The 27,106-nt window shown below is 41.2% G+C and overlaps 1 protein-coding gene across 6 annotated transcripts in view; it reads left to right on the top strand.

Annotated features, from left to right (window-relative positions):
* Nucleotides 1-27,106, top strand: part of SYNE2 (spectrin repeat containing nuclear envelope protein 2) — a 201,830-nt gene that overhangs the window by 18,383 nt on the left and 156,341 nt on the right. For all 6 annotated transcript variants that reach the window (XM_054825951.1, XM_054825955.1, XM_054825950.1 and 3 more), the window contains exons 2-14: nt 5,349-5,464; nt 15,903-15,964; nt 16,939-17,034; nt 17,301-17,378; nt 17,471-17,563; nt 18,788-18,969; nt 20,648-20,844; nt 21,323-21,423; nt 22,161-22,262; nt 23,017-23,154; nt 23,982-24,146; nt 26,013-26,125; nt 26,764-26,917. In XM_054825951.1, coding sequence (XP_054681926.1) covers nt 5,386-5,464; nt 15,903-15,964; nt 16,939-17,034; nt 17,301-17,378; nt 17,471-17,563; nt 18,788-18,969; nt 20,648-20,844; nt 21,323-21,423; nt 22,161-22,262; nt 23,017-23,154; nt 23,982-24,146; nt 26,013-26,125; nt 26,764-26,917 — 1,560 coding nt within the window. In that variant the 5' untranslated portion in view covers nt 5,349-5,385. The remainder of the gene's footprint in view (nt 1-5,348; nt 5,465-15,902; nt 15,965-16,938; nt 17,035-17,300; nt 17,379-17,470; nt 17,564-18,787; nt 18,970-20,647; nt 20,845-21,322; nt 21,424-22,160; nt 22,263-23,016; nt 23,155-23,981; nt 24,147-26,012; nt 26,126-26,763; nt 26,918-27,106) is intronic.

The raw sequence follows: 27,106 nt of genomic DNA, 5'->3' as shown, positions 1-27,106 counted from the left end.
AACTCCTTTGTTTTCCTTCTTAAATATGTTATCACAGAGGCGCTGATTGGCTTGGCCTTGGCCAGGGGCGGATCCATCTTGGAGCCGGCTGGCATTGGCTCTGTCAGACACAGGGGAAGCTTCTGGCAGCTTCTCACAGAAGCCACCCCTGTAGCCCGTCCCGCTACCAAAACCTTGCCACACAAAACCCAACACACCTGCTGGCTAATTTCAGCTGAATTTGGGAAGAGAGATTCCAAGGAAGTTAAATTGAAATTACGTGATATGACTGTGCTGATCTAATTTCCACCTATGTTTTTAGGTGCCCACTGTGAGAACAGCTAGAGAGAGAAGGGACAAAGTACTCTACCGATACCCACTAGAGGAAAACCTGGGTTTGAGTCTTATGAGTAGTGCCCTTATCACAGGAGAAGCTTTTGTTGAACCATTTGAGCTGCAGATTGAGCCCAGGTGGTCAAGAATTTACTGCTTTGGAGAACACCAGTGGAAAGCTTTTCTCTCGAGGATATTTGTAATGCATCTTTCTTGTGTGACTTCTCCCATGCTGAAGAGAAGATGAGCTCACACAGCAGCTTTGGTCCAATTCACCTAAGTTCATAGAATCATGTCATAGAATGGTTTGGGTTGGAAGGGACCTCAAAGCCCATCTAGTTCCAACCCCCCTGCCATGGGCAGGGACACCCTCCACTAGACCAGATTGCCCAAAGCCCCATCCAACCTGGCCTTGAACACTTCCAGGGATGGGGCATCCACAGCTTCTCTGGGTAAGCTGTTCCAGTGCCTCACCACCCTCACAGTAAAGAATTCTTCCTAATATCTAATCTAAATCTCCCCTCTTTTAGCTTAAACCCATTACCTCTTGTCCTGTCACTACACTCCCTCATAAACAGTCCCTCGCCATTTTTCCTGTAGGCCCCTTCAGGTACTGGAAGGCCACAATTAGATCTCCCCAGAGCCTTCTCTTCTCCAGGCTGAACAACCCCAACTCTCTCAGCCTGTCCTCATAGGAGAGGTGCTCCATCCCTCTGATCAGCTTCGTGGTCTCCTCTGGACTCGCTCCAACAGCTCCATGGCTTTCTTGTACTGGGGCCCCCAGAGCTGGATGCAGTAGTGCAGGTGGGGTCTCACGGGAGCAGAGGGGCAGGATCACCTCCCTCGACCTGCTGGTCACACTGCTTTTGATGCAGCCCAGGACACCGTTGGCTTTCTGGGCTGCAAGTGCGCAGTTAATCAGCAGGAAATAAATCCATTGGAAACAAAGTCCCAGCGTACCTGGAACTCCCTCTTTGGCTCTGTGATACTTAACAGGTTATTTCACAGGGTATCACAAGGTGTAAGCAGTTGAATGCTTTCCTGTATTAATGCCAGACTCTCCAGAAAGAGGGAGACAAGGTCGTTTTTTCCCCCTCTGGTTTTATCCCCAGTGAAAAGGCATGGTGTCATTTGAAAGCATTGGATATATTTTCAACACTATGGGTATATATTTCATAGTTGTCCAGCATTTCATGGAAATTAAGGATTCGGTTTAGCACTGCAGGTTTGTTGTTATGATACAAAATAATCAACTTAAATATGAATTAGAAAAGTTGATTGTTCCTAACACCTATATAAAGCATTGCTAAGCAATCTTACCGATACCTTGACGGTTTTAGACTCTTCAGAGGTTGATATGCTATAATTACACTTAATATGCTTTATTTGAATAAAATTCGGGGGGGGGGGGGGAAGAGGGCAAAGGGACTAGCATATTGTCCCTGTATAATCCCTTCTCAGACAATCTTTTAAAGAATACTAATCCTTGCAGGTATGTCCTCCAAGACCGTGTGTGCGTCTCCCTTCCAAAGCAGCTGTGGAGTCTTTTGTTGGGGTAGGGCAGGGTGAAATGTATGTGCTGTGTTGGATGGTGAACAGAGGGACATGAAAGCTTTAGCATTCACTTACCTTGTATTAGCTGCACATTTTTATAACCTGCGCTGTGGATTTGTTGAGTGGATTTCTGTGGTTTTTTTAAAAAAACATTTTAAAAAATCTCATTCTTTTGGGAAGGAGACCTTAATTTGACCTTAAAAGAAAACAGGAGCATATGTTTTCTTTCATTTATACGTGTTTTATGATCATGTGCCATAATTTAAGTTAATTAAGAACATAACAAAGTTAATTAATGCTTTAAAGCTTAACATACTTTCCGCTTTAAAATCCTGAAAGTTTTATTGACTTCAACTAGTTTCATGCTTAGAGATCTGAACAGAGGTTGGGGTCCCATCACATGAAGTGCAGTGCAAGCACATAAAAGGAGACACTGCGTACTGTGTGGTTGCTGTAGCTGGCAAGGGAGGGAGACACAGGAGGAACAGTCACAGAAAGGTTGAAAATGTGTTTTGTTTTGTTTATGAAGCTTCCGCTAATGCTGTTCATGGCTCTTGCATATTTTCCTGTTATTATAGAGGAATTTTAATGCCAAATCCAGTTCCATTTCTGTGGACTATGCTCCCAATGACTTTAGCATCTTCCAGGTTAAGTGAACATGACTTCGCTCCATCAATGTCACCATCTCAAATCTGGATGCATTAAAGTTGAACAGATATTTTCACTGTTTGGGGATTTTGTGCTGCATTTGTGCCTTTAAAAGAAAATCCTTAAATAGTGTTTAGTTTAAAATAAAATGAAAAAAAAAAAAGAGAATAAACTTGTTAAAGAGAAAAGAGCATGCATTGCCACTGATATTGAGTGCATGTCCCAGAACCACAGGAGCATACATACGTACATAGTTTTGGGGATGCCTTGCTTGTAGGTTATGCTGATGCAGCAAGGGTGGGTGTCTACGCGTGCGCTTCTAGTCCCATTCCTCTTCCTTTACATGGACACCCAGTTTGAGTTATAACCTTAGGTCCAAATTCAGGCAGACTCAGTGATTTCTCCTGTTAATTCGCCATTGCCTGTATTTACTATTTCTTAAATATCTCTGAAGGCAGTTGGCCACTGGAAAATTCAAGGTGGAGGGAATGCAGCTAACTCTCCCTCTGTCCTGAGTGCAAAAAGCAACAGATCAGATGATGTAGTTTGGATTTTGCTTACATACTCCCCATTTGGATCTCGTTGCTGACTTAGTAGCCTTCAAGGTGGCAATCACAAAATCAAATTCAAGACATACAGTGATACCCAAAAGATATTAAGGCCACCTGACATTTTGCATTTTTAGACTTTGGTTTTGTATTGCTTGATCTTGAGAGAAAAAGGAAGGAGTTTCCCAGGAAAGATTGCATTGCCTTGGGCGTAGGCAGTGCTGTTGGGAGAACTGGATTCTTGCTCAGCCCCTGCCCTCGCTCGGTTCCTGCAAGATGCTAGCCCTGGCTCTTAAACCCCGGGGTTTATCAGTGGCAGATAACAGTGCAGTTATTTTTTGGTTGCCTGACTTGAGACTCATGCTTCTAGCTCAGCAACAGAGGATCTCTGAGAGCTCTCCAGGGTTGGAAGTCCAAGTGTCCTTTAATAAAGGCCACTGCTTTATGTTGTATATTTCTGACCAGTTCCAATCTTAAAATCACATAAAGCCTTTGTGCCAGCTGCCTGTATTGGGAGGCTTTGTTAGAACTCAGTGTTTAGAAATCTTCTGATTTCCATCCTAATCTCAAGGCAAGGTTTGTTTATATCATCTTGTTCTTGTGCCTGCCAGTGATCAAATACTCCTTTTCCTCCTCTTTTTGCTAGGCTAAGCAAGCCAAACTTTCGTAAAATATTTTTTCCTTTTCTCTGATTATCTAGATAGGTCTCATCTTTACCTGCCCCAGCTGGGACTCCCCTTTCTTGAATCTGGTGCCTTGAGTTTTAGTTGTAAATTGTTGGTGACTTGCAGAAATGCTGCGTGCTCACTGCAGTGGTTGGAATCAGTGCTTTGGCCATATGAACTAATATCTATTTCTCTGGAAAACCAGAGTCAGATTAGCAACTTTTTTCCCCTGCGTATTCTCTCTGTGCCTTTGCTCGTTGTCGGGAAAACAATGTCCCACGGCAGGGGGGTTGGACTAGGTGATCTTTAAATGTCCCTTCCAACCCAAACCGTTCTGTGATCCTAAATGTGGTCAATAACCCCTGATCTCACGTGGAATTGATTGATGTTTGTGAAGCGTTCAGATGGCGGGGTGATGAGTGCCATAGAAAATCTTGTGAGGACTTAATAATCCTGTCATCAGAGCAGCTCTTGGATAAAGCACAAGGACACGCATTGTTCAGGGTGAGGAAAACCAAAGACCGAATAGCTCCTCATTAAACGCATGTTGTCCTTTCTGTGCAGTGAGTGAGCAAGGGAGCGAGGAAAAACAGTATATAGTGGAGTAAACACAGGCTGCCTCATGATTCATATGCACAAGGGACTGAATGTAAAAATTTCTCTGGTGTTCTTTAATGTTGTATTTCCTTACTCATCTATTCACGCCCTTTATTTTGACATATACTTGGTAGATGAGTTATTAATATGTGGTGTGTAAATCCTAGTACTTCTGATGAAAAGGTTACAGTTATTTAGGCAACAAACCTTCTTAAGGTGAGCCCCTATTTAATTTTCAGCTTTATTTCTTTTTGAATTTGTTTAACTTGTAAGTTCTTGATAAAAATGAGCCTGTATCTAAGTATCCAGTTTTTTCTACAGTGGCAAATTGAACAATATAGCTACTGCAGTACCAGAAACAACGTTAGGCTTTTAAGAAAGATACAGCATGTCGTTCACTGAAGTTGCATTAGAGCTAGAGGAGGTATCTAGGGAGAGGAAAATGGAGAAGTTGGAAAAAGAAAGTCCTTCATGGGGGATGAGGAGTAACAAAGGTACCAGACAGAGACAGCAGTTGTGGTTATTCTCGTATGATAACCACTGCCTTTTCATTTCATCTTAATCTTTGCAGATTCTGCCTAAATTGTTTCCATTCCACAACAATTAACCTGGATGGGAAGGGCTATCTGAAAAGTACAAAGATTTAAAGAAAACCTTTGCGTTTTGGCAGCAACAAATCTACAGAAGGCACTGTGAGCCTTTGTCAACCTGGCTTTCTCAAAGAAAGCAACTGTCTTTGAATTTTCCTAATCCTTCTGTTTTCATGGCCAGGCAGACTGGGATCCGTGGTTTGTGTTGCAGAGTACTGCCGGCCACGTTAGAAAAGAGACAAGGGACCAAAACTTGGATTCACGCAGTAGGAACTTTGCTTTATTCTGTACGAGCTAAGGAAACAGCCTATCATGGGAAGAAAACCCAAACGAAAACACATGTCTCTGCATGCACTTAGGTGTCTTTGATATCATCAGTTTTAATGTAAAACCATACTGATTTTCTTCTTCTTTTTTTTCTTTTGTAATTTCAGTTTGGAAATTGATTAAAGAATCTCCATAGGATTTAATATGGCATCAATGCAGTCATCTCCCTCAACAGAGGAGCAGGCTTCCTCCGAAATAGATGATCTCTATCTATCGCTGCAAGGTAAGTTACTGTAGGTTTCTGCACCTTTTTAGTGTAAATTTTTGGCAAAAATCTGTGACTGTGCACAAGTTGAAGGGTATTCTGAGAAACCCGTTAAAACTAGCATTATGATCAGTGTCGTTAGTTTATGCCTGTGCTTCTCTGCAGATGTTTCTGTGTTTCATGAGAGACACTTCAGCAGTACAACGAAAGATAACAGCTTTCGTAGTGCTTTCTCATGGTATTTTCAGAGCTGTTGCCTTTTTTGGTACAGATGCGCTCACTGGTTCTTACGCTGTGTTACTCAGAATACATGTTACTGTAAACTGTTTTCAAGGGAACCACCTGCATGAAAACAGTTATGCCATTTCATTAGTTTCCTTTTCAATTTGCTGACAATTAGGTGGTTGCATAAAGCTGTCTTAATGAGGCTATTAACTACAGTACTACTTTATGTTATTTTGTTGTTTGTTTTTCTGTTCTTACTGCTATATCCCCTGCACGTGTAGAAAGATAGCTTGTGGCCAAAACAACTAGAAAATTTTTGTGGCTTCTAAACAAATTTCTTACAGGTCAGAGTCTTTCATCCTTACTTGCAATGAGTTATAACTTGTTAAGGAAGCACTCACTGGCTGATTTTTAATTGTTCCATTTTAACGGCAGCTACCTGGACAGTTAAGTGATAATTAGTGCATCAGAGCTGGCCTCTCAGATAGGCTTTCTGGGTTTTTCTTACTCATGTGTTGAATTTTCTTCTATAAGAATTTCCTGTGAAGGCTGATTTTCCTCTAAACATGTCATGAAAACATTCCAGGCAGCAGGACTAGCACTGCTGGAAAGCCCGTTTCTGATGTGTTTAGAGCCTGGTTATTCTAGAACGGATGGACTAAGTCGTGTTTCCACAGAGCGATTTCCTTTTAGCTCACTTGCAAAGAAATTACTATGGTGCTCTGTTGAGAGAAAATATGTTTAAAACAGATGGTGCAAAAGAATATTCTGCCAAGTCACTTTTACAATCCGTATTTGCACTAATGTTGTCATTGAAGCCATGCGTTTCGATGAGTGAGTGTTAACAGTGGTCCAAAGCCAAACCTCTTTAATGGTGAATTTTCTTCCCTTTTGCTTCAGTATTACATTTTCAGGAAAGGAAGGCAAAACTCCTAGCAGACAGGACCTAGTCTGACTATTGCACCAAGCACAGCTTGTCAGACACACATTTGTTGTGCCAGTCAAACAGCCTTCGGAAGAAGGAGTGAGGTGGCCGTTGTCTGAAATGGGTTTGGAAAATGCTAGCTTTAAGGCAGAGGGTACTGAAATAGTTACATGTGATTTTTAGAATAGGGGTTTATTTTGAAATAATACTCATGCTGTTTTCTGAGAAATGTGTTTATGTGCTGAATAACAGTTGGGTTTTTTGGTCAATATCTCAGTGGAAGAGCCCTGCTTATTAAAATGATTATATTTCTTTGCTGTAATAATTTGAGCTCCTAGATTCTGCTGAAATGAACACACTGCAAACCTGGGGCCAGGCTGTATGTGCCTGACTGTTGTAAAACATCTGGAGGCATCCCTTAAAAGTTACATTGGCAATTTTGGTAAAGATTAAAGGTGCAACAAATGGTACAAACACGTCCTGTGTATGGAGCTGTGAAGCTGGAGCATCTGCTCTGGGTCAAACAAGCAAATTGCGACACAGCTGTGATGAAGCACTGAAGACACATTTCCTGGCATGACATATAGAAACCCTTAGTAACTCTACCTGCAGATCTGTGGTAGCAAAGGTGAAATAAGAATAATAGGATCACTCAAGGAAAAGTTTTTTTTTCAATAGTAGGAATCTTGGGATGAGATTTGCAAAGCAGCCAGAGGCATTGATTACTTGAAATCTTCCGGTTCACCTGAGGAAGTTTTGGAGATGTCTCAGATTCAAGGAATGGCTGCTTATAACTATTAGAAAAGCATCTTACATTTTGGGTGAGCAAAGATGGATGTAAAACTGCTTATGATCTGCTTTTCAAATTGTTAAGGTATAGCTTCAAAGAGTATGTCCAGCATTGTATAACACACGGTGAGATACGCATAAATAGTTGGCACAGAAGAAAAAAGTATGAGTCAGATCTGGTCTGGATTGCTCATATTTTATTCTACTTTTAAATTCTTTGTGATCCAATCTTGTGTTTTTCCTGAAAGGCATCTGGTGGTGATAGAGCCCTTGTCTAGTCTGGTTTATTAGGGCAAGATCAACTTCTTGAGCCAATTGGTTTGATCATGTAACTTTGTGAAGTTATATGCCTAAAAAATGTAACAAAATGGGTAGCTGTTTTTTTCTTCCCGACCATGTATAAACCCAAACATTTTAGGTATGTTTGACTGTGATTTAAGTCACAATCTTCTGTGAGGAGGACAGCACTTTTGGGAAGAAAAAGAAAGAAAGAGGGGAAGAACAACCTCCTTAAAATAATTAGTAGAGAGGTTACTACTTAGTAGCTCTAATTATTGTACAAATCCTATTAAATTAATGCCAGTGGCTTAATATTGTAAAAACCTGCTTTAGTGGAATTTCTGTTAGTGGGGTTTTAGGTAGAAGAGTGTTGAAGAATGAACATTCACTTCGCTTCATAGTGTCTGGCCTAGAAGAGGCAGTCAAGAAAGTCACTGGAAAATTGGTTAAAATGTAACTTTGTTATCAGGGAGTCTTTCTTTTCAGCTAAATATTTTAAGGAGAATTAATGAAGCTTGAAAAACATGAAGAAAGTAGTTAAAGAAATGAAGCAATATCGTTTCTAATGTTCCCATCTCCAGACATTTTCAAATGATGAAGCTAGCCACAAAACCATGAGGCTGAAGTAAAGACCTGCAAGAATATAAACCCTTATATATGTATCTTTTCAGATTTATATATTGTTCTTTAACCTTTTCCAGTTTTCAAGCTGATTTCCACAACCAAAACCGTAATAGTCATCCTCCACCCTCCTTGCCAAGAAAATTGTAATTGCTGTGAAATTGCATGACGTCGGGACTTGGGCTCCTTTTTTTTTCCTGTTATTTTTTCCTTCCCTCTGTCCCAGATGTTATAATAAAATTAGATCACAATAAGATCAACATTATCTGTGCCCTATCCTCCAGCACCTCTCTCCCAGTTTTCTCATGCAGCATGAGAAACCTTACAGCAGCTGCAAAGCTCTTTTGTGTCCTTGCAGAGCCACCTAAAAGTGCAGGTGAAAAGCCTGGAGCTGGACCTATTAGGGATATATCCTATGAGGAAATATTTAAGGGAAGGGTTTCTCCTGCCAGACAGGCCGCAAACATTTTGGTGAACAGAGGATGCTTGCCAGGGAGATGCTCCATTGCAGCATGGACCATCTTTGAAACCTGAAGTCAGTTTTGCTATGGAGGGAGCAGGCAGGAGCTCGGGGCTGGGCTGGCAATGAGCACGGGAGGAACAACGCAGGAGCCCTGTCCTCTGTCTCCTCGCCCCATAGCTTGCCTCCCAGCACTGCGTTACCCCATGGAGGGGGCCAGGCTGGCACTCGCCCTTCTGTAAATGGAAGAGGCACAGTCAGGGTCCAAAATTGTTTTCAGCTACCTGAAATGAGGAGGCACGTCCCCTCCTTTGATAAGAGAAGGGCCTCGTGGCAATGTTTTGGGAACTGTTGGAGACAGGACTGCTCTTTGCTGATGAGCCTGAGCGCAGGATTGCAGCGAGGGGAATGTGCAGCCACTTGCGGATGGGTGGCTACAGCAGAAACTGAGCAGGGTTTGTGGTGCTCTGGAGCAGGAATATTTTTTGCTTTCGGGGTGTAAATCTGTTTACCTGTGGGTGGATCCAACCTCCCCTTTCCCTCCCATGCACAAGTCCTTCCCCTTTCTTCCCTAGGACAGCAAACATGCTCTATGTGTGGTGTTTCCCACCAAGCCTAAGCAGAACTCTGATTTCCCTTTTCTTTCCATGCGTGCTAGGCTAATTCAGACACAAGAGAGTGAGTTTTAGCTCTCGGAGTTTGGGGCATGTACTTACTCTTTCACTGTTTAATTAACTGCAGGGGTCTTAATTTTTGGCTCTGCTTATTAATGTGTATGTTACTGTTTATTACTGTAACCCAAAGGATGACCATATAAGAATGTGGCTGCTAAAACTGAATGAATTACACTATTTTCATGCAGTTATGTCTAATCCTTTATGAATGATTTCTCTTCAAGTGAAATTGAAAATACAGTGACATGTATGGATAGATTTTGTTGTGCAGCTTGCAGCAGATTGCACTCATCTCCGAGTAAAGGGGGATATTTCTCCAAGACCCACTTAATTCATCCAGGGGTCAGGTAGACTACTAATTCTTACCCAGCATTATTTTTTGTTCTACCTTTATGCCTCATCTGTTGGGGCCAGTATGTTATTAAGGTTACACTTTCTTTTCTTTAACCAGAATGATCAAAAAAGTCCATTACATGTTTATTATGATTTTTCAAGGGTGACTTTTACAAATTGAAAAGCTCTCATAGGAGCTGCACTGAAATTTATGCCATTTTTGCTGCCCGGGTGAGGAGCTGGTCCGCAGTTCCCCTAACTGCGTGGCTTTGTGGCATGTGATGGGGCTGATGGCACTGGAGAGGCAACTGACACATGAGACTGCCTAAAAAAAATCAGTCATGGGTATTTTTGTCTGTGTTGCATGCCTAATGAAATAGATTGTATAGTTGTATAAATATGTTCTCTGCTAGATAAATTTCCATTTCTAAAGGCATTATCGGGTGCATAACTGGTTAAAAATTGGCATTAAAATGCCTAAGGAGTGGATGGCCCTGTATAGGGCACTGAAGGCCATTTATGTTTTTCTTTAAAATGTTAGGTAAGCTGCTTAAGCCCTTATCTTTAAAAGTATGTTGCGATCTAAATGATGAGACTTGGTACCTTTAAGAATTTAACCTGCAACCTCTCTCTATGCCCCCAAGTATTGCAGTGCCTCCCTTCATGGGCTGCTATGGCAGTAAAGCCAGTGGTGTTTCAGAGCAGAGCTGCTCCGGGATCTTGGCAATGAGAAGAGTAAAAGTGTTTAAGAAAGCTGGGAGAGCAAAGCTCAGTGTGAACAGGCTTCCTGAGTCAGCACCACTTTTGGTAAATTGGATAATTTGCTTTCCAAAGGAATAGGAAGTTGAAAGGAATAGTGTAGAAAGGAAAGTTCCCACTTGCCGCACAGACATGCTAGTAGTTAATTAGTTAATATTTATTTGATATTTGGATTTGAAAAGACCCATTCCTGTAGAAATATTTTCATCACCGTCACTGGGCTTTGGATAAACTTCTTAGTCTTAACAAAAAATGCTATGTTTTTTTTTTAATTGGTTAGCACCATGTTGCTGAACAATAAATGCTGGAAATAACACTTTTCACTGCTTTCCTGTCTGCAGAAAATGAAACTCTGTTACTGGGTGGAAAGGAAGGGACTATATAAAGGGCTCACGGGTAAATTGCTCGCTCTCTCCCTGGGTTGGCAAGTACTTGGCACTTCTTCTGCTACATTCTCTCCTTTACAGCATGTACCGGCTTGGTGGTTTAGTTCATATCGTGGTGCTGTCTTGAAGGAGCTCTCCCAGCTGTCCCTGCTGACCATGCTTTGGTTCATTTTGCTGAGCTTTCAGGGAGTGTGGCAATGGTTATTTTGGATGAAACTGAAATAAATGCTTCATGAAGGTACCGCGGCTGGCTGTGGGCATTCAGGCCAGAGGTACCCCAACACAACATTTCATCCCTACACACGTGGTGGATATTCTGTGTCCTGAACACCAGCTCTTTTGCTCTGCTGATCTGTTCCTGTTGAGCTGCACTGCTTGCTAATGTAGATGTAGCCTCAGCTGACCTGAATGGTGAAAGGAAGATATAAAAATATCGTACACGAGAGACAATTCCTTCTGGTGAAACAGAGATGAGAAGATGACAGACAAGCTTGCAGTCATTAATTTCAAATAATTGTTTAAAAAAAAAAAAGAAAAGCCTCACAGTTGTAAATGGTTTGCTGGCAGCGACGCACCAGTCCTTGCGATTAGAAGAAAACCTCTTTGCTGTTTGGTGACGTTGTTTGATGAGCGTGGACAGGCAGGCTACATCTGTTCTGCCAGGGTTTGCTTCCCCCAACTCCCTGCTGAGGGAGGAGACGGTGCTTTCCTGTGAGCTGCCGTCTCCGACCTTGGGAAGGGAGGCAACAGAGGAGAGGAGATTAATTTTAAGTCTGGCTTTTCTGTATCACCATTAAAGGAAGGCTGAGAGTAAAACCGTGGCTGGCAGAGCTCCAGCTCTCCTCTTCCTCCTGGGAGAGTTCAGCACCGCTGTGGTCCCTGCCGTGCTCCTGTGCTCCAGCCCTTAATGATTAGTCTGGTTTGTAGCACTTGTTGATAGCTCATTACTGGATGAAACAGTCATTGTCCAGCAGCGTGTATTGATTTTTGGCTAGCCTACGTGACACGCTGCTTCTGTGTGTTATTCCTCTCTAAAGAGTTGTTCTGAAGATTGGCTTTAAAACACAGGGTGAAACGTGATAGATATTGGGTGTTTTCAGATTAGGAGGTTCTTAGTTTGTTCTCTTTTTGGATTGGTGAGTTTTGTCCCAACGTAAAGGAAATGATCAGGTTTTTCTGATAGCTTTTTTATTCTGGGTCAGTGACATTTTGAAAACTAGGGCAAGAGAAAACCAAGGTCACTTAGAGCCCTATATAAAAAGGCCTAACAAAGAATCCATTCATCCCCATAAAAATAAAAATCCGTATTAATTAACCACGTGGTAGAGATAAGAATTTGAGAGCTTCATTAAATCATTAGCGCCTCTGAGCAGTAGAGTCGGGGGGGGAGGGGAGCTGGGAGGGAAAAAACACTCGACCTGAAAATTGCAATACAGCTGCCTGCCGCGGTGCCAGAAGCACAGCTGTACTGAGCTGTGTGTTGTGTGGCTTGCGTGAAACAGAGCGACTGCTGCACCACAGTCTGGGGAAATATTGGCAGGCACGGAGTTCTGTTACTGATTCACAGTGAGATTTTTTTTTTAAATTATTATTTATTTGGGTAAGAAAATAAGCCACATTGCAGCTGAGGCTTTGGCTGCTTGGAAGGCAGCCCGGTGGGTTGTGCTAACGACAGCCGCACTAGCAGCGGCTGTAGCTAGAGGAGGGTGTAAGGTGTGTTTAGGTGTATGCAGTGAAATAACCACCTTGTACTTTCGCTGGGGGAGGCATTTGCCCGAGAGCTGCCCACATGAATTAACACTTGCAATATCTAGTCCATATTGCATAATGCCTGTGCACATTGATGTGGACAGATTCAACCAAAGCAAGACCAAATGTCCTCTCCTAACCATTTTTCTGTAACCAACCCCAAAAGCAAGTTCTCAAGATCAGTAGCAGTAGTGTGTGTTTGGCAAGAGCTACAGCTGGAAGAGGCACTGGCGTCAGGCAGAGTAGTTACTGTTTGTTTTCCGTCCCTTTTCAAGTGCCAGCAGTACCAGCCTTGCCTGCCTGATAAAATTGAGTGCAGCTACTCAATAATCACTCATTAGGTAATTGGAATGGTTCCCGCACGGGTATTCAACCAAGGGGTGTGGTTGGGTCCTGTGCTAACATGAAGCCAATATCTCCGTGCTATTTATGTCCTCCTTGTGAGCATTGCCATGTTGATTGGTCTCTGTGGCGTGTTTGCACTTATTTTCTGTTTCTCAAACCAAACAGAATTTTGAGATTGCATTTTTGTCCGTGCCTTTAAGACTGCCCTTATCTTACTGCTCATCACGATCTCTGTGATATTTAAAAAGAAGCATAAAACAATCCAGCAAGCAGGAGAAATTGACTGTTTCATGCTCCGACAGGATCACAGTATTACAGATTAGAGGAGGACTGTTGAAAGACGTGTTAGCTACAGGATGCAAAACAGCCCTCCGACGCATGTAATGCGTGAAAGTTTTTCTTGCCGCTCACCAGCCTGGTGATGCAGAAGGAGGTCTGTGGGTCGGACGGTGGGGTTAGAAGCAGGAGGTTGCATTATCCTTAAGCGGCTTGCTCTGCTCCGGGAGCTGATGAAGCTCTGTGCGGCAAGCCCTTCAGGCTGTCTTGGATGATGAAAAGCCATCCAGGACTGGGGTTTGTGTTTGCCAAATTCCCAGAGCATAATAAACTGTGGGACATTTTCCTCTGAGTGGCATTTTCATTTTCATGGACAGAACAGTCAGGATTTTTCCCCCTCCTCCCCAAGGGCTTGATATTTTTGGTATCTTTCATCTTGCCCAGCCTACAAATACATACATATCTATTGCTGAGTAGTCTTGCACTTGCCTTATGATGTCAAACTTACCTTGACATTAATCTTTTGTGGAAGAGCATGCTTTCAGAGGCAGAAGAGGTCGTTCACTCCCACCCCATCTCCCATATTTGTTTCTTCTTGCAAGCTGATGGCCTGCTCAGAGTCTCCCACTGCCTCTCCCGGGGTGGGAGGATTTACCCCAGCTGGGAAGTGGGCAGCGAGTGCCCCCGCAGCCTCCTTGTCCACAATCTCCCTCCAGGCCTGGGCCACGCACACTGCCCTACCGCCCACCACTCCTCAGGGAGCTGCACTGGGGCCGTGGGGCGGGACACACGTCGCCCCCCCCTTTCCTCCCGGCAGGGTGGTGGGCCAGCATCCCATCCCATCTGAATCCCTGCATGCAGGAGCTCTGAGCCTCTGTGTCACCATGACCCCAGCACCCAAAGCCCCATCCTCTGCTTATGGCTGCTCGAAGCAGCCCCTCCTGCCACTCGGTGCAGCAGGAGAGGGCCTCCTGCTTTCTCTCTGCTTCGCACCTCTCCCACCTCTCAGGCTTTGCTTCTCTACTGCCTGCAATGAGAGGCAGGAGCACTGCGGGCAGAACCCTGGGGCAGCTGCCCTTACCCACACATGGCGTCTGCCTCAGCGCCAGAGGGAAAGGCTGGGAGAGCCCTGCAGCTGGCACAGGCCAAAGATGGTGGTTTGGGTGATGAAAACATCAACTCTCCTGACCATATAATCTTGTCCTCCCTCAGTTATTAGTCTATTTGACATGCTTTTTAATGTCTGGGCTATTAAAAAACAGTGCAGCCTTTTGGATTTTTATTCAGATGGGGAAGAGGGAGGGGACAACTGCCTTCTGCAGCTCCTGGCAGGCCCTTTGCGGGGGTGTACTGATTTTGACCTGGTTTTTTTGGGAAGCCAACCCAAATGCTTGCAGTCAAAGCCAATGTGGAAAGGGAGAGAAAAAGGAGTTTGTGTTCACGCCTGCTCCCACGAGCCATTGGGATGGCGTCTTGCAGCCGCACCTGCACAGCGGTGAGGCCTGAAAGGCTGTAATGTTGGGGGCCATTACCTCCTGCTGTTATCTCAGACCTGCATACAGGCGTCCAGCAGGGATGTGTGGTTTTGGTGGTGGTGTGTCTTGGGGACGGGGTGGTTTTTGGGAGGGAGCATGGGCTGGTGAGTCATCTGATCCATTAGCCATGGCCGGGGCTGGGGCTGGGGAGTTGGTCTGTCTGCCTCTGCTGCTCACAATCTGCTTCATCATTTGGGGGACTATTCTTCATTTCTGCTACCCACAAGCTGCGGAGAAAGGCTTTCCCTTCTCTTGATCTCTACTCTGATGTGGGAAGTGGTTTAAATGTTCTGATTTTTGAAACATGGGCTTAAACGATTTCCTGTCTCCTTTCACTGGTAGTTTATCCCCACGTACCAGCCTGCAGGATCTGGATGAAGAGCTGGATCTCGGCGTAACCACGTCACACTTTGAATCCCGTTTCACCATTTTTTTACTGGAGCACAAGTTGAAGCCCTTCCTGCTTCCTCCCTCCTTTTTAAGATCCCGCGTGCTCCTGTTTGGCCAGATTCATGGTCTGCATTCCCCAGGGAGGGCCCAGCACTGAAAAAGATGTGGTTAGAGGGTATATTCCCCGATGGCAGCCTAATAACTCTCCCCAGCCTTCAGTTAGCTGAGACATCCCCTTGTGTGGCTTCACCTACAGATTTGCATTTATCACCTAACCCCAGCCTCCATCTTGGTCTCACCACCCAACTCCATGCATGGCTTTTCCTGAATCTCAAGATGGATCTTGCACTGATGATTGTTCTGAGTCTTTCAAGGAACATTTACGAATGGATGAAGTTATCCTTAGACGTATTGCTCTGTAGGATGGTGTGTTCACACCACTGTTTGCATTTGCTGAGCTTTTGAGAAAACCTTCATTGGTTGTTCTTAGCTGCATCCATGGTTGTGAAGGTCCTTGCAGTATCATCTCTGCAAGCAAGAAAATGTCAGCACTGACATAAGAGTTAAGAAAAACTAATATTAAATTCTATCTTAATACCTGGAAGAACAGACCTTAGGTTTGAGATGGATGCCATTTATCTTTTTGAGAAAGAGAAATAAAACCAGATAATTTTTTCCACTAACGACTTTTTTCCTTTTCTTTTTTCCAGAGCAACGAGAGTTTACACAGAAGAAAACCTTCACTAGCTGGATAAATTCAATATTAGCAAAGGTAAGAAGGGGATTCTTTAGGGAAGACATGCCTTTTGCCTTTTTGCTGTATGGAGATTACAAATTTTAGAAATAACCAAAATTAATAGAAGATTTTTAGGCACTGGCTGGAAACAGTAGCCCCTGGAAAGCATTTGTTTAATAGATGTAACAGCATTGTATTGGTGATCATCCAAGGACATTTGTAAGAGGCAGTTTGTAAGTAGATGACACTATCTTTCTTGCTGATGTGGTAAAACATACTTGTGCTGGATTGTGGCACACGTCTCAGGGTTTTATGAGGTTCTGTATTTATGATTTGTTTTACTGTGTTAAGTATTATTCTATTATGCAATCCAAGAACATGAGTTGAATGGGATGATCTGAGTGACTGGTAAGTATGAAGACAAACCACACAGTAGTGTAGGTGCTCTTTAAGCTTTCACAAAGCTGCTCATGCAGCATGTGCTGGGGCTCTGACTTGCTTGGTTAAAAAAAAATCCTGTTTTGGTCTCTCCTTGAGCAGAAGCTGCTGAGCTCAGGGTAGGTTTGTGTTGTCTACCAGTGGGTGAAAAGAATGAGGGTTTAGTTACTCAGCTATATAGTAAAATTTGTACTTGGGGTACATTGATTAAGAAGTCAAAATATTAATTAACTACTTTTCTTAACTTTCCCTTTTTCAAAGTTTTGGGGTCTTTTGCCGCATACCTCCTTGAAAAGTATAAATACTTGAAAACGAGGCCTAAAATAACTCTTATAAAAACAGAGGCAGGGCAAGGGGGAATAATAGACAAACATAATAATGGGTTAGAAGATGCAGGATTAGATGCAGGATTAGATGCAGGATTAGATGCAGGATTTATATTTCAGCTTATAGAAAAAATAAGGGATGCTAAACATTTTTTTTTAACAACAGAGTAATCTGTGATGTTCTCTAGTGTGTTGAATTAAAAATGACAAAAGATGGCGTGACAGGCATTGAAATTTATTTTGCAGCACACACCTCCTTCTGTTATCTCAGACCTGTATACAGACATACAGCAAGGACATTTGCTTTTGGATCTGTTGGAAGTGCTTTCAGGTCAACATCTGGTAAGACAGAGTAATAAAAATATTACCTCAATCCTTCATCAAATTCAGGAAAGATTTCTGGATGTTAATTGTAACCATATGAATGATCCCTCTGGAGTCACAGAGCTATTTGCAGGTAACTTAATCTTACAGCACTGACACTGAAACACACTGAAACAAGTTGATCCAAAGTAATTTGTGAGTCTTTGCAGGACTTCCCTTATCAAAATATAAAAGAAAATTAATTTTTACAACTGAAGATGTAACCTGTTCTTTTTGCTTCACAGCCACGGGAAAAAGGATTTAATACATTCCAGTGCAGGAGTAACATAGAAAATGCTTTGACATTTTTAAAGAGCAGATCAGTGAGTATTAACTTCAAAATTCACAACTAAAGCCAGTTTAGCTGGTGGAACATTTTCTTTGTTAACAATGATCCTTTTTTTTTTTCCCCTAGCTCAAGCTCATAAATATTCATGTTGCTGACATTATTGAAGGAAACCCTTCCATTGTGCTTGGCTTAATTTGGACAATTATATTTCATTTTCATGTAAGTATTTCAGCGATGTAAGAGAGTTTTAGTGGAGGGGAAAAAGCACAAAAATGTGTTGACTTACGTGGCTGCCAAACGAGATGAATTAGTACAAAGCAGAAGATTATTTTCTGACATCTTGAAGTTATGGTTCAGGCAGCAGTGCGTCTTGCCTGTGTCTCTGAGCTGCTTCACCAATGCAATGATAGCATTACAGCTTGATGAACAGTACCTAGCTGCAAGTGGTAGGGAGGAAAGATAGTGAGGGTTTTTTTTAAGCAACCATTTAAAAAATAGGCTAAACTTTGCCTTTCTGTCTAAGGCCTGTAATGATTAAGTTCCAAATAGAGCAAATAGTGCAATGTGGCTCACATCCATCTCCTTCAGAGGCAGCCCCCCTCTTCATTGTTGGCTGTGCTCACCATGTTTAGTTCTTGCTTATTATTTTTTTCAGTACCAGGTGCCTGAAATAACACGAAGACTATCATAGTAATGTTTCTTGTACAAGATACTGAGCGTGCATCTTGCGTGGCATGAGGTTATGGGGAGGTTTGAAAACACAGGGCTTTGCTTTAATCATGTTGTAGGACTATAGAGGATGATGGACCCAAACTGTCTTCTAGCAAGAGCCCAGCAGTGAATTAACATAGGTGCACTGGGAGTGAACTGGTGACTGGAGCTTAGGAGAGCACTAAGAAGCAAAATGGTTTGACAGCATTGTAGCCCACATTTTTCTTGGTAAAGGTACTTTGGTGCTGAAGATTCTTGTGCTGCACGTAGCCTGTGCATTATTTTTTTACCTAAACCAAGCTTCCCTAACCAAATGTAGATCTCTGAGGTCTGTTAAGTAGGTTTTCCTGCACCCCGAGTGAGCAGGCCAACTCTGAGCGTGCCTAATACATGACACTGTTGACAGCAGAAAACACAGCTGCCACAGGCTGCTTTCACTGGTAGGAGGAGTACAAAAGCACATTGAGTGAGAAGGTCCTTCCGTGCCATTGCTGGTACCCCGCAGTATAGGATGGAAATCTTTGGGTGAATATTTCCTGGCAAAAAATCACTTACAGATGGGAATTCAGCATGAAATAATTCAGGTTGAACAGATAAAAAAAGATCTTTGGGGCAGGGAACTGCTATTGCAGCTGTGATTGAGTCCGTTCTAATTCTCTGTGGTTTTCTGCCATTGGTGTCTTGGTAATTTTTCACTGTAGCCTGATTGAACTCTCCCATCATCTCTGATAGATTGAAGAACTTGCCAGGACACTTGCTTGTACTTACAACCAGCCTTCGCTTGGTTGTTCAAGTGCTGTTGACTCCTCTCCAAAGGCAAGCCGATCAGCTAAAAAAAGTGCTAAAATTAAGGAACGGTGGAAGATCTCTGCTACAAAGGCTCTTTTGTTGTGGGCAAAAGAACAGTGTTCACTGTAAGTTCCATCCAAGATTTATAAATAGTATGTTACATGTTGTATTTACTGCTTTCCTCTAAATGTGGTGATATTTTCCCCTGTTTTTTTTAACTTTTCTTAGTGACAGCTTAGCAGAAAATCCTTTCGATTTCAAATGATATTACCAGTACTTTTAGCATCAATCACGCCCTAAATGTTTTAACACGAGCCCTTTAAATATAATAAAGTGAGGCTAATCCTACTAATAAAATTCCACAATGTAAATTGAATTGTTTGGCTTTTCTCATTTAGGCGCTTCTGTGTGACACGCCCAGTGGAATGTTTACATGATTTGTTAGTTTTAATCCTTGTCGTTGGTACTGGTTAGCAAATTCTCAGTAATTAATTTTTTTTTTTTTTTTAAATGGAAAATGTAGGTTTTCTAGGATTCCCACATGTCATGTCTTTCGGTCAAAACACTGCATGATCCCCAAGAAGGCCCCTAGTCCCCAGTTCTAACAAGATGTTTCCTTATGCTTGATGTACAGATCGCTCTGTTGATTTCAGTGGGAGTATTCACAGCACACAATCTAGAGCAGACACAGATATTTCTTGCAAATAAGAAAGGGGCAGGCTTTACATTTTCTTCAAGGGCTGCTGCTTTACTCCAAGACATTTCAAATATGTTTGACAATAATGTCAGCCCTTTCTCTCCAGCTCTTTGATTGCTTTATGTTCTAATAGCATCTTTCTAATATTCCATGTTGTTAGTAGGAGATAAAGGCCTTCATCAGCACATCAGACACTTTTTGCTGGGAGAATGTTTTCAGGCACTGAAGTTTCCTGTGTTTTATCAGGACAAGATTGATTGGCATGTAAAAAACAGCTCTCTAACCATTTAATCTTCCTTTTTATTTTGCTTGGTTTTTCTTTTTCAGCAATGTTGCTATCTGTTTTGTAGCATCCTTTCTGAACTGTGATTACATTGCATGATTCTGTTATCAGTGAATCGTATAGTTTTTGGTAAAAGAACAAATCTTGTGAGTCCTGGCCCATTGTTTTGTAACTAAATTTGATCACCTGAAACTCCACACCTTTTCCATGCTGTAAGATACTCATAATGTACAGGCCATTTCTGGAAAGTTGTCCCAGAATTCACTGTGGCTTGCAGAGCTGGGCACCTCATAGCACTGTCCAGGCATTGCTTAACAGAAGATGTTTTAAAGACACTAAGCTAAATAAGCGAAAAAGAAATATTTTTTCCTGCAGTAATAGATCACTTTTAAGGTCTGGATTTTCTAAAATGCCAGAGGTGATTCCAATACTTGGTACCCTTACAGACAAATACCTACATGTTCTTCAGTGCTTTGCTTGCTGTTTTTCCATCCCATAGAATGCATAGATATTGAGCACAAAGGTGATGTTCAGAAAGGATATTGGATCAGCAAGGCTTTATCTTCAGAATGCAACATAAGATAAAAACATTGAGACGTTTTGCAAAAATAGTATAAAAATATATAATTGTAGCGATTGGTAGTACTGGCTGTATTGTTGTCTGACCCAGCTTCTGCAGAAGTTCAGTGGCAAGGTTCTCTATAGCTCCTTGGATTTGGTTCATACTCAATTTTACTGAATTTATATTCTACTTCTAAATTTGTACTTAGGACATCTGAGGAAACAAACTATAACATTTTGTTTCTAATTATTTTTGGGATAGGCATGGCTCTATCAATGTGACTGATTTCAAGTCAAGCTGGCGAAGCGGACTGCCTTTTTTAGCCATCATCCAAACCTTACGACCAGGTCTTGTTGATTTGGAGAAGGCAAAAACTAGAAGCAATAAAGAAAACCTGAAAGAGGCTTTCAGAATTGCAGAACTAGAGCTGAATATTCCACGCCTTCTTGAACCTGAAGGTAAATTATCTGCTTTTTTTCAAAATCTTTGTTATCAGGAGTGAGATTAATATAATCCTATATGTGTTGACTTGTAATACAGGAAAAAGACGACTGTCCTTAAGTTTGTAATGGAACATTGATCTTTACCATAATGCTCAAACCTGAAGTTCTTTCTTTTGTAACACCAACTGTACTTAGGATTTGTAGGATTTCTGAGTTGGCAGCAAATGCAGGAACAATACACAGAAGAAAGGATGTGAAACTTTCCCATTCATGGGAGAAACTTTTTCATTAGTTCATCATGTTATATTAAAATCTTCCCAAGGAAAAAAAATGTTCATTACATATTAATTTCTGTCAATGGTATGTTAACTGAGCTGCTGCAAAATAAACATGTTTATGGGAATGTGTTTTAATAACTGCAGTATAGCATGTAATTATGTGATCAGGCCTAGAAGGCTGCATAATTATGTAAATGGTATATTGACTCTTGTAGATGTTGACATTATGAATCCGGATGAAAAATCAATCATGACTTATGTGGCTCAGTTTTTGCAATACTCCAGGAATTTACGTGAGTCTGAAGAAGACATGCAGGTATGTCACGTGGTTTATCACTGAGGCATTTTTAAATGAATGTGCATCATGCATGCCCATGCCAAGAATATTAGTACTTTCTTTGCGCACTTTATAACCTGACTCAGTAACAGTTAGATAGGAGATCCTCTGATTCAGCTACTGACAGGGCTGAATTGGCTTGTGATAGATTTTTGATGATACAGGCGGAATTGCTGTGCAAGTTGTCTTTTTTTTCATGTATCTATTACAGAGGACATTTTCAATCCTGGTTGTCTTCATGTGTGCTCTGAAGTCTGTATGTAAATACTGGGGTAGAGGCAGACAGATTTGCAAATGTGCAGAACAACCCAGCTTTAAATCTAATAGCTCACATGTAAAATGGACAGAATTTGTCACTCACAGATCATACTGGTTTTAAACCCAAGTTTTCTATTCTCTATATTCTCCAGTGAGAGTTTATGTATTAATTGGTTAGTCATATACCTCCATACTGATACTCTCCTTAATAGGACTGCAATCAGGCTGTTCTGTTAAGATGCCTTCCTATATCCAGGTGCCTGGTTTAAAACTTTGGCCTTGCTCTATAATAGTTCCTGAACCAAAACTCATTGGAGTCCCAAGGAATTATTATTTGTTTTTCAATAGCTTTGAATGGGGTTTATCATATGCTCAATGTGTGTTGTTTTATGGCACAATGTAAATTAAAAACAAGGCTTGCAAAATGGAAAAATGGAATTTTCTGCTCTAATTACCAGGAAAAAGTCAGAAAGGCCGTGAGCTGGTTGGCTGCACAGGAGAAGAAATTAACAAAGTTGCTGATGGACACAGAGAATGAAACATATTACCAGAAGTGCAAAGTAAGTTGCATTTCATATTTAACTGCTTTTGCAAAAAGAAATATTAAAAATATTCCCAGCAACATAGCTTTTCATCTTCATTGCCTAAACTGAAGTGTTAAATAAACTTTTAAACAGGAGTTGGAAATCTGACAATGAGTTTGGTAAATGGTTGAGGGAAGGACAGGATGAAATTCATTCTGTTCAGAAACACGTATATGGTGCTTGGTTTCTGAGCAGAGCAAGGTTTCTTGGAGAGAGTAAAGTAGTGTCTTTTAATTAATTGACATACTCGAAGACTTGGACAAGATTCAAACTCATACTCTCTTTACAGAGTCACCTTTGCCATTTCTGTGATAATAGTAACAGTAGGTTTTACCCAACTAATGTTGTAGAGGAGTAGTTGAAACGTTGGCTATAGACTGTGCCTGAAGTAAAATTTCCTTTGGTTTATATTGTAGCCTGAGTTGTAATAAAATGTCCCATGGGGGACTGTGAGGGGAGGAATTTTCCCTTTCTCTTGGTGGGAGGGGAGAACTATGACTGCACTGACATTATATTAAATACAGATTTTGCTAGTGAACGGCACCTATAATTTCAGACCGAAATACTGCCTGGAGACAAGTACGCCTCTTTCCTGCTATCTTGCCTTTCCGTGCATCGCACCCTTTGAAGTTAATGCAAGTCATACCAATGTGTTCAAAGGCAGTACTTGGCTCCATGAGCTTCCATCTGAAGTCTTCTTCAATGAATTACTCTTCTTTTTTATCCCTAGGACATGATGTCATTTATGGAAGTATTTAACCAAGAAAAAAACCCCTTTCTGCATGTGTTGTCATCAAAAAGAAGTGAAGCTGAGCTGAGCGAAGGTCACCAGAAGATGAGAGAAGAGTGGGATAAACTGATCTCTCAGGTCAGAGGCATTTCTAGCTCACTTCATTACCAGCGTGAGCATGTTTGATGAAGAAGCCTAAGTCTACCCCAGGAGCTCACACAGGGAAAAGTGGGGAGGTGATACTTTATTTGGATTGATAAAAGAGGTATTGACCCAGAACCTGAAGTCCAGACAAACTGATGTAAAACTCAGCGTCCTGAGCCTCAGGACTGTGAGACATCTGCAAAAAATGACCTGCATCTGATTATCTTTGAGCACTCTTCTAATCAAAATTTTTGGCCTATTTGTGCTTAAAAGGTTTTTTTGGGACATAATTATGACTCAGATAATGATGCAGCTGGGAAAAGTGTGTTAATATATTCTTTCCCATGGATATAGTGAGATCTAGTTGGTCAGTGCTTTGCAATGAGGCTGGCTGTGTTGTCTCCCTCTGCTGCAAGTGGGATGTGTTGGGCCTTGCTGGTAATTGCTCTTTATGGAAAAGTTGTTCCCCTGTCAGCCCCATGATGGAAAGCTGTCCAGAGCATCCCTGTTTCCCCTCTATTTTGCAACTAATTTACTATAAATTTCCCTATTGCTGGGCCTTGAGATGGTCACCAGCCAAGAATAGTAACTGCCAAATTCTCTGTAGTGTTACAGAGACTACAGGCTGGGGAGCAAATCTGGGTCTCAGGTAAACGTAGCTGATTGCAGCTGACTTCACTGGAAGCTCCTTTTCTGAATAGTGACAGGTGGGTTTTTTCCTGGGATGTCTAGAGCATCAGCTGACGGAGCATATGTTAATATCTTGGGAATGGGGAAGAAAATAATAGTGAGAAATTTAATCGCTTATTTTCCTTTTTAAGATTAACGAATGGAAAGTGAAGTTGGACCAGATGTTGCCCTCCCCTCTGGATAGCATTGAGGCCTGGCTTCAGGAGGTAGAACATTTGCAGGCGGAAGATTTGCCTGATTTGCAGGACCCGTTTAAAGCAATGTTTGTCTTCAGAGAAATAATTGTAATATTTAAGGTATGCTGATCACAAAGGAACATTCTGCTTCGGTCTGACCTAGTGAAGCACTTGTTATGGAATTGCTGTTTGACATTTTGGGAATTGATGTGGATATGTTTATCTTCTGAAGATGAAAAGCTCTTCTGAACATACCTTTGAACAATGATGAGTTTAATCAAATAACTGCATGGAAGGTTTCTGACTTCACTGGAGTGAGATTAAATTTGAGTACTATCTGAATGAGTAAATTATGGTATTCTTTTTTATGTGGTTCCTGCAACTTGTTTGTTTGTTAAGTAATAACACCGGGTAATTGCATCCTTATCTTTAAATCTATGCTTAATGCATATCTATTCAGAGAAGCACTTGGGCTAGGGTTACATTCCAGTGAGTTCATGCAGTTTGTGTGTTTAAAGTTAAGTATTTACTGAATCACTCTATAATTCCATTGAAAGCAATGGGAGGTATTTTGGTACCTCGGTACCTTGCAAGTTATTTATTCTGATCTTGAAATCTTTACACTGATAATAGTTTAAACATTCTTTTGAGTTTGAGAACTTTAAAAAAAGTAGATGTGTTGATGCCTGGTTGATCATCATAATGCTGTACTTGTTTTTTTTTTCTATGAACAAGGGGGAAATTGGGTGGTTTTTTGTGACATGTCCTTAGAGAGGATTTGAAAGAATGGGAAATAGAGGTTCTTGTAAGTGGCTTGGTACCACCACTTTTTGGTACTGTTGCTAGTCAGTTCCTGATACGAGAGATGGCTTTTTAACTGGTAACAGCTTTGCCAGAATTTAGCCATTTGTTCTATGACTTTTGTTGTTCAGCCTAAGTAGCTAAAGCATTTCTAAGAGACAGAGAGATGTCATTGGTTTAGGGGTTTCTTTTTTTCCCATTGAACATGTAGATAAAATTATCAGGTTCCTTAAGAAGAAGAAACCCAAGATACTTAATTTCTGTTAAATCCACTTTCTGATGGGATGACATTCTGCTGAGAAGTTTTTTTCCCCTCCTTCCTCTAGTCAGTCCTTTTAGTAAATCTCATGTAGGGATATTGTTGCCAAGGTGGTGCCTTATAATGGAAATTTTACTTTCTCTTAAGATCTAGGAAATTACCCACCAATGCTTATAACTGTCGGACTGGAATGGTATTGCAAAATCCTTAAAATCTGTGGACTGTTTCAGGGGTTGAGGGCTGCCTCAGGATTTAGCCATTTCCATTAAATGCTTTGTGCCACGTTTTATTACATAGAAATGAACTTTTAGCATATTTCTTTATGTGCCATTTATGAATACGGTTATCTTTTGTACAATGCATTTTATGTTTTATTTTTACATTGAGAATTAGGTGCTGAGACACACGCCCATAAAATATTCCACAATTATGTGATACCAGCCATCAGAGGGTTTATGCGATATGCATCTAATGGTACTAGATGGAAATTTATTGAGCATTCAATTAAAATATTAAGCAAATGTGACATAATAGGGTTATTCAACAGGTTTTGCTGTCAATCTTTGCTAACACATAGCAAAGAACAACTTAATATCCTGAAACTTTACAATGCCACTTTTTTGTCCTACAGGTGATAGTGAAAGTGTGGAAAAAACTGATAGCATGGGTAGTGTAGATTCATGTTCCTTTTATTTAACTAGATGCACAGTGGTAACAGAAATCACATAGTACTGCACTAAATATACACTTTAGAAGGGGATGAGATAAATACTTTCATTGCACTTTCATGAGTAAAGACACTGGAAGATTGTCTCATGCCAACTAGTTCTTAATAGTTCTCACCCTAATGGCAGGTGACTTGCAGCTTCCCAAGTGAAATACTCCAGAATTAAAATGAATGGCTTACTATGTCTTTTTCTCCCCAGGGCTTGATGGATTGTTTTGATTCTCACTTGGACACCCTTCAGTCATTTAAGAATGAAGATGAGAAGAATATGCCACTGGTCTTGCCTGAAAAGTTAGAGGAAATGAAAAGAAGGTTGTGATCCTCAAATTCCCTTTACTTTGACTATGTTGTATACTAGCTCTGCTGTCGACTTTCTCTGCTATTCTGAACGAAACACATAATTTATCCATGCCTTGCAGAAAAAAGAGTGTTTTCCACCATAGATTGACTGTCATGTGGAGCAGGCAGGTTCACTCATTGGTCCAATGAATGTCTAATTATGTGTAGAAAGTGGAGCTTATTATCAGGAACTACCCACTAGGGGTAGGAAACATGAATATTTTGAATGTAAACTTTCTCTGGGGGCATGGATTCTCTAATTTTTAATTTCCACCTTTTAAAATCACTGAGATCTACGGGTTGTGCAATCCCACATATCAGTTGGAGGATGTTTTCAAAAATGACCAGTGAATTGTGTCTGTAACCTGAGACCCTTTGACATACAGATGGCAGATGCCCCTTTTCTGGGCATTTAAGTTTTTTCATAAATTGAGCAGTCAGTATTGACTCAAAATTCTTGCTACCTAAAAAAAATGAACTGTTGTTATCTTAAAATTTTACTCCTGTCATAGAAAAATAATGTTTACATATATATAATTCTAAAGTTTTAGGCTAAAAACTTTACACATTAATGCCTTCTGTGATTTTGAGTCAACTTTCACTGTTTGCAGATTCAGCAATATTTCAACAAACTCCAACACCTTTCTTGAATACCATTATGGACTGTGCTCAGCTATTGCCAATGAGGTGAACATAAAGCTAAATATCTGGGACGTGAAATATGGAACAAAGGAGTCTGTGGAATCACTGCTGGAAAATTGGAATGTAAGTTTAAAATGTGTATCCCAGCTTCTCTTTGATTCAAGCTTGTGTCTGTCCTCACCTGAAGATACTACGATAGTTGGTAGAAGCGTGGTAGACTTGTGAGATCTGGGATATATGCAAAGAAGGACAGGTAGACTTCCATAGAAGCTTTCTCCATGTTTTCACATTTTCCTCTGAATGAGAGTTCTT

Source organism: Grus americana, chromosome 5 (genome assembly GCF_028858705.1).
Source record: "Grus americana isolate bGruAme1 chromosome 5, bGruAme1.mat, whole genome shotgun sequence".
NCBI classification, from domain to species: Eukaryota; Metazoa; Chordata; class Aves; order Gruiformes; family Gruidae; genus Grus; species Grus americana.
This window is presented reverse-complemented; position numbering and strand designations above follow the sequence as displayed.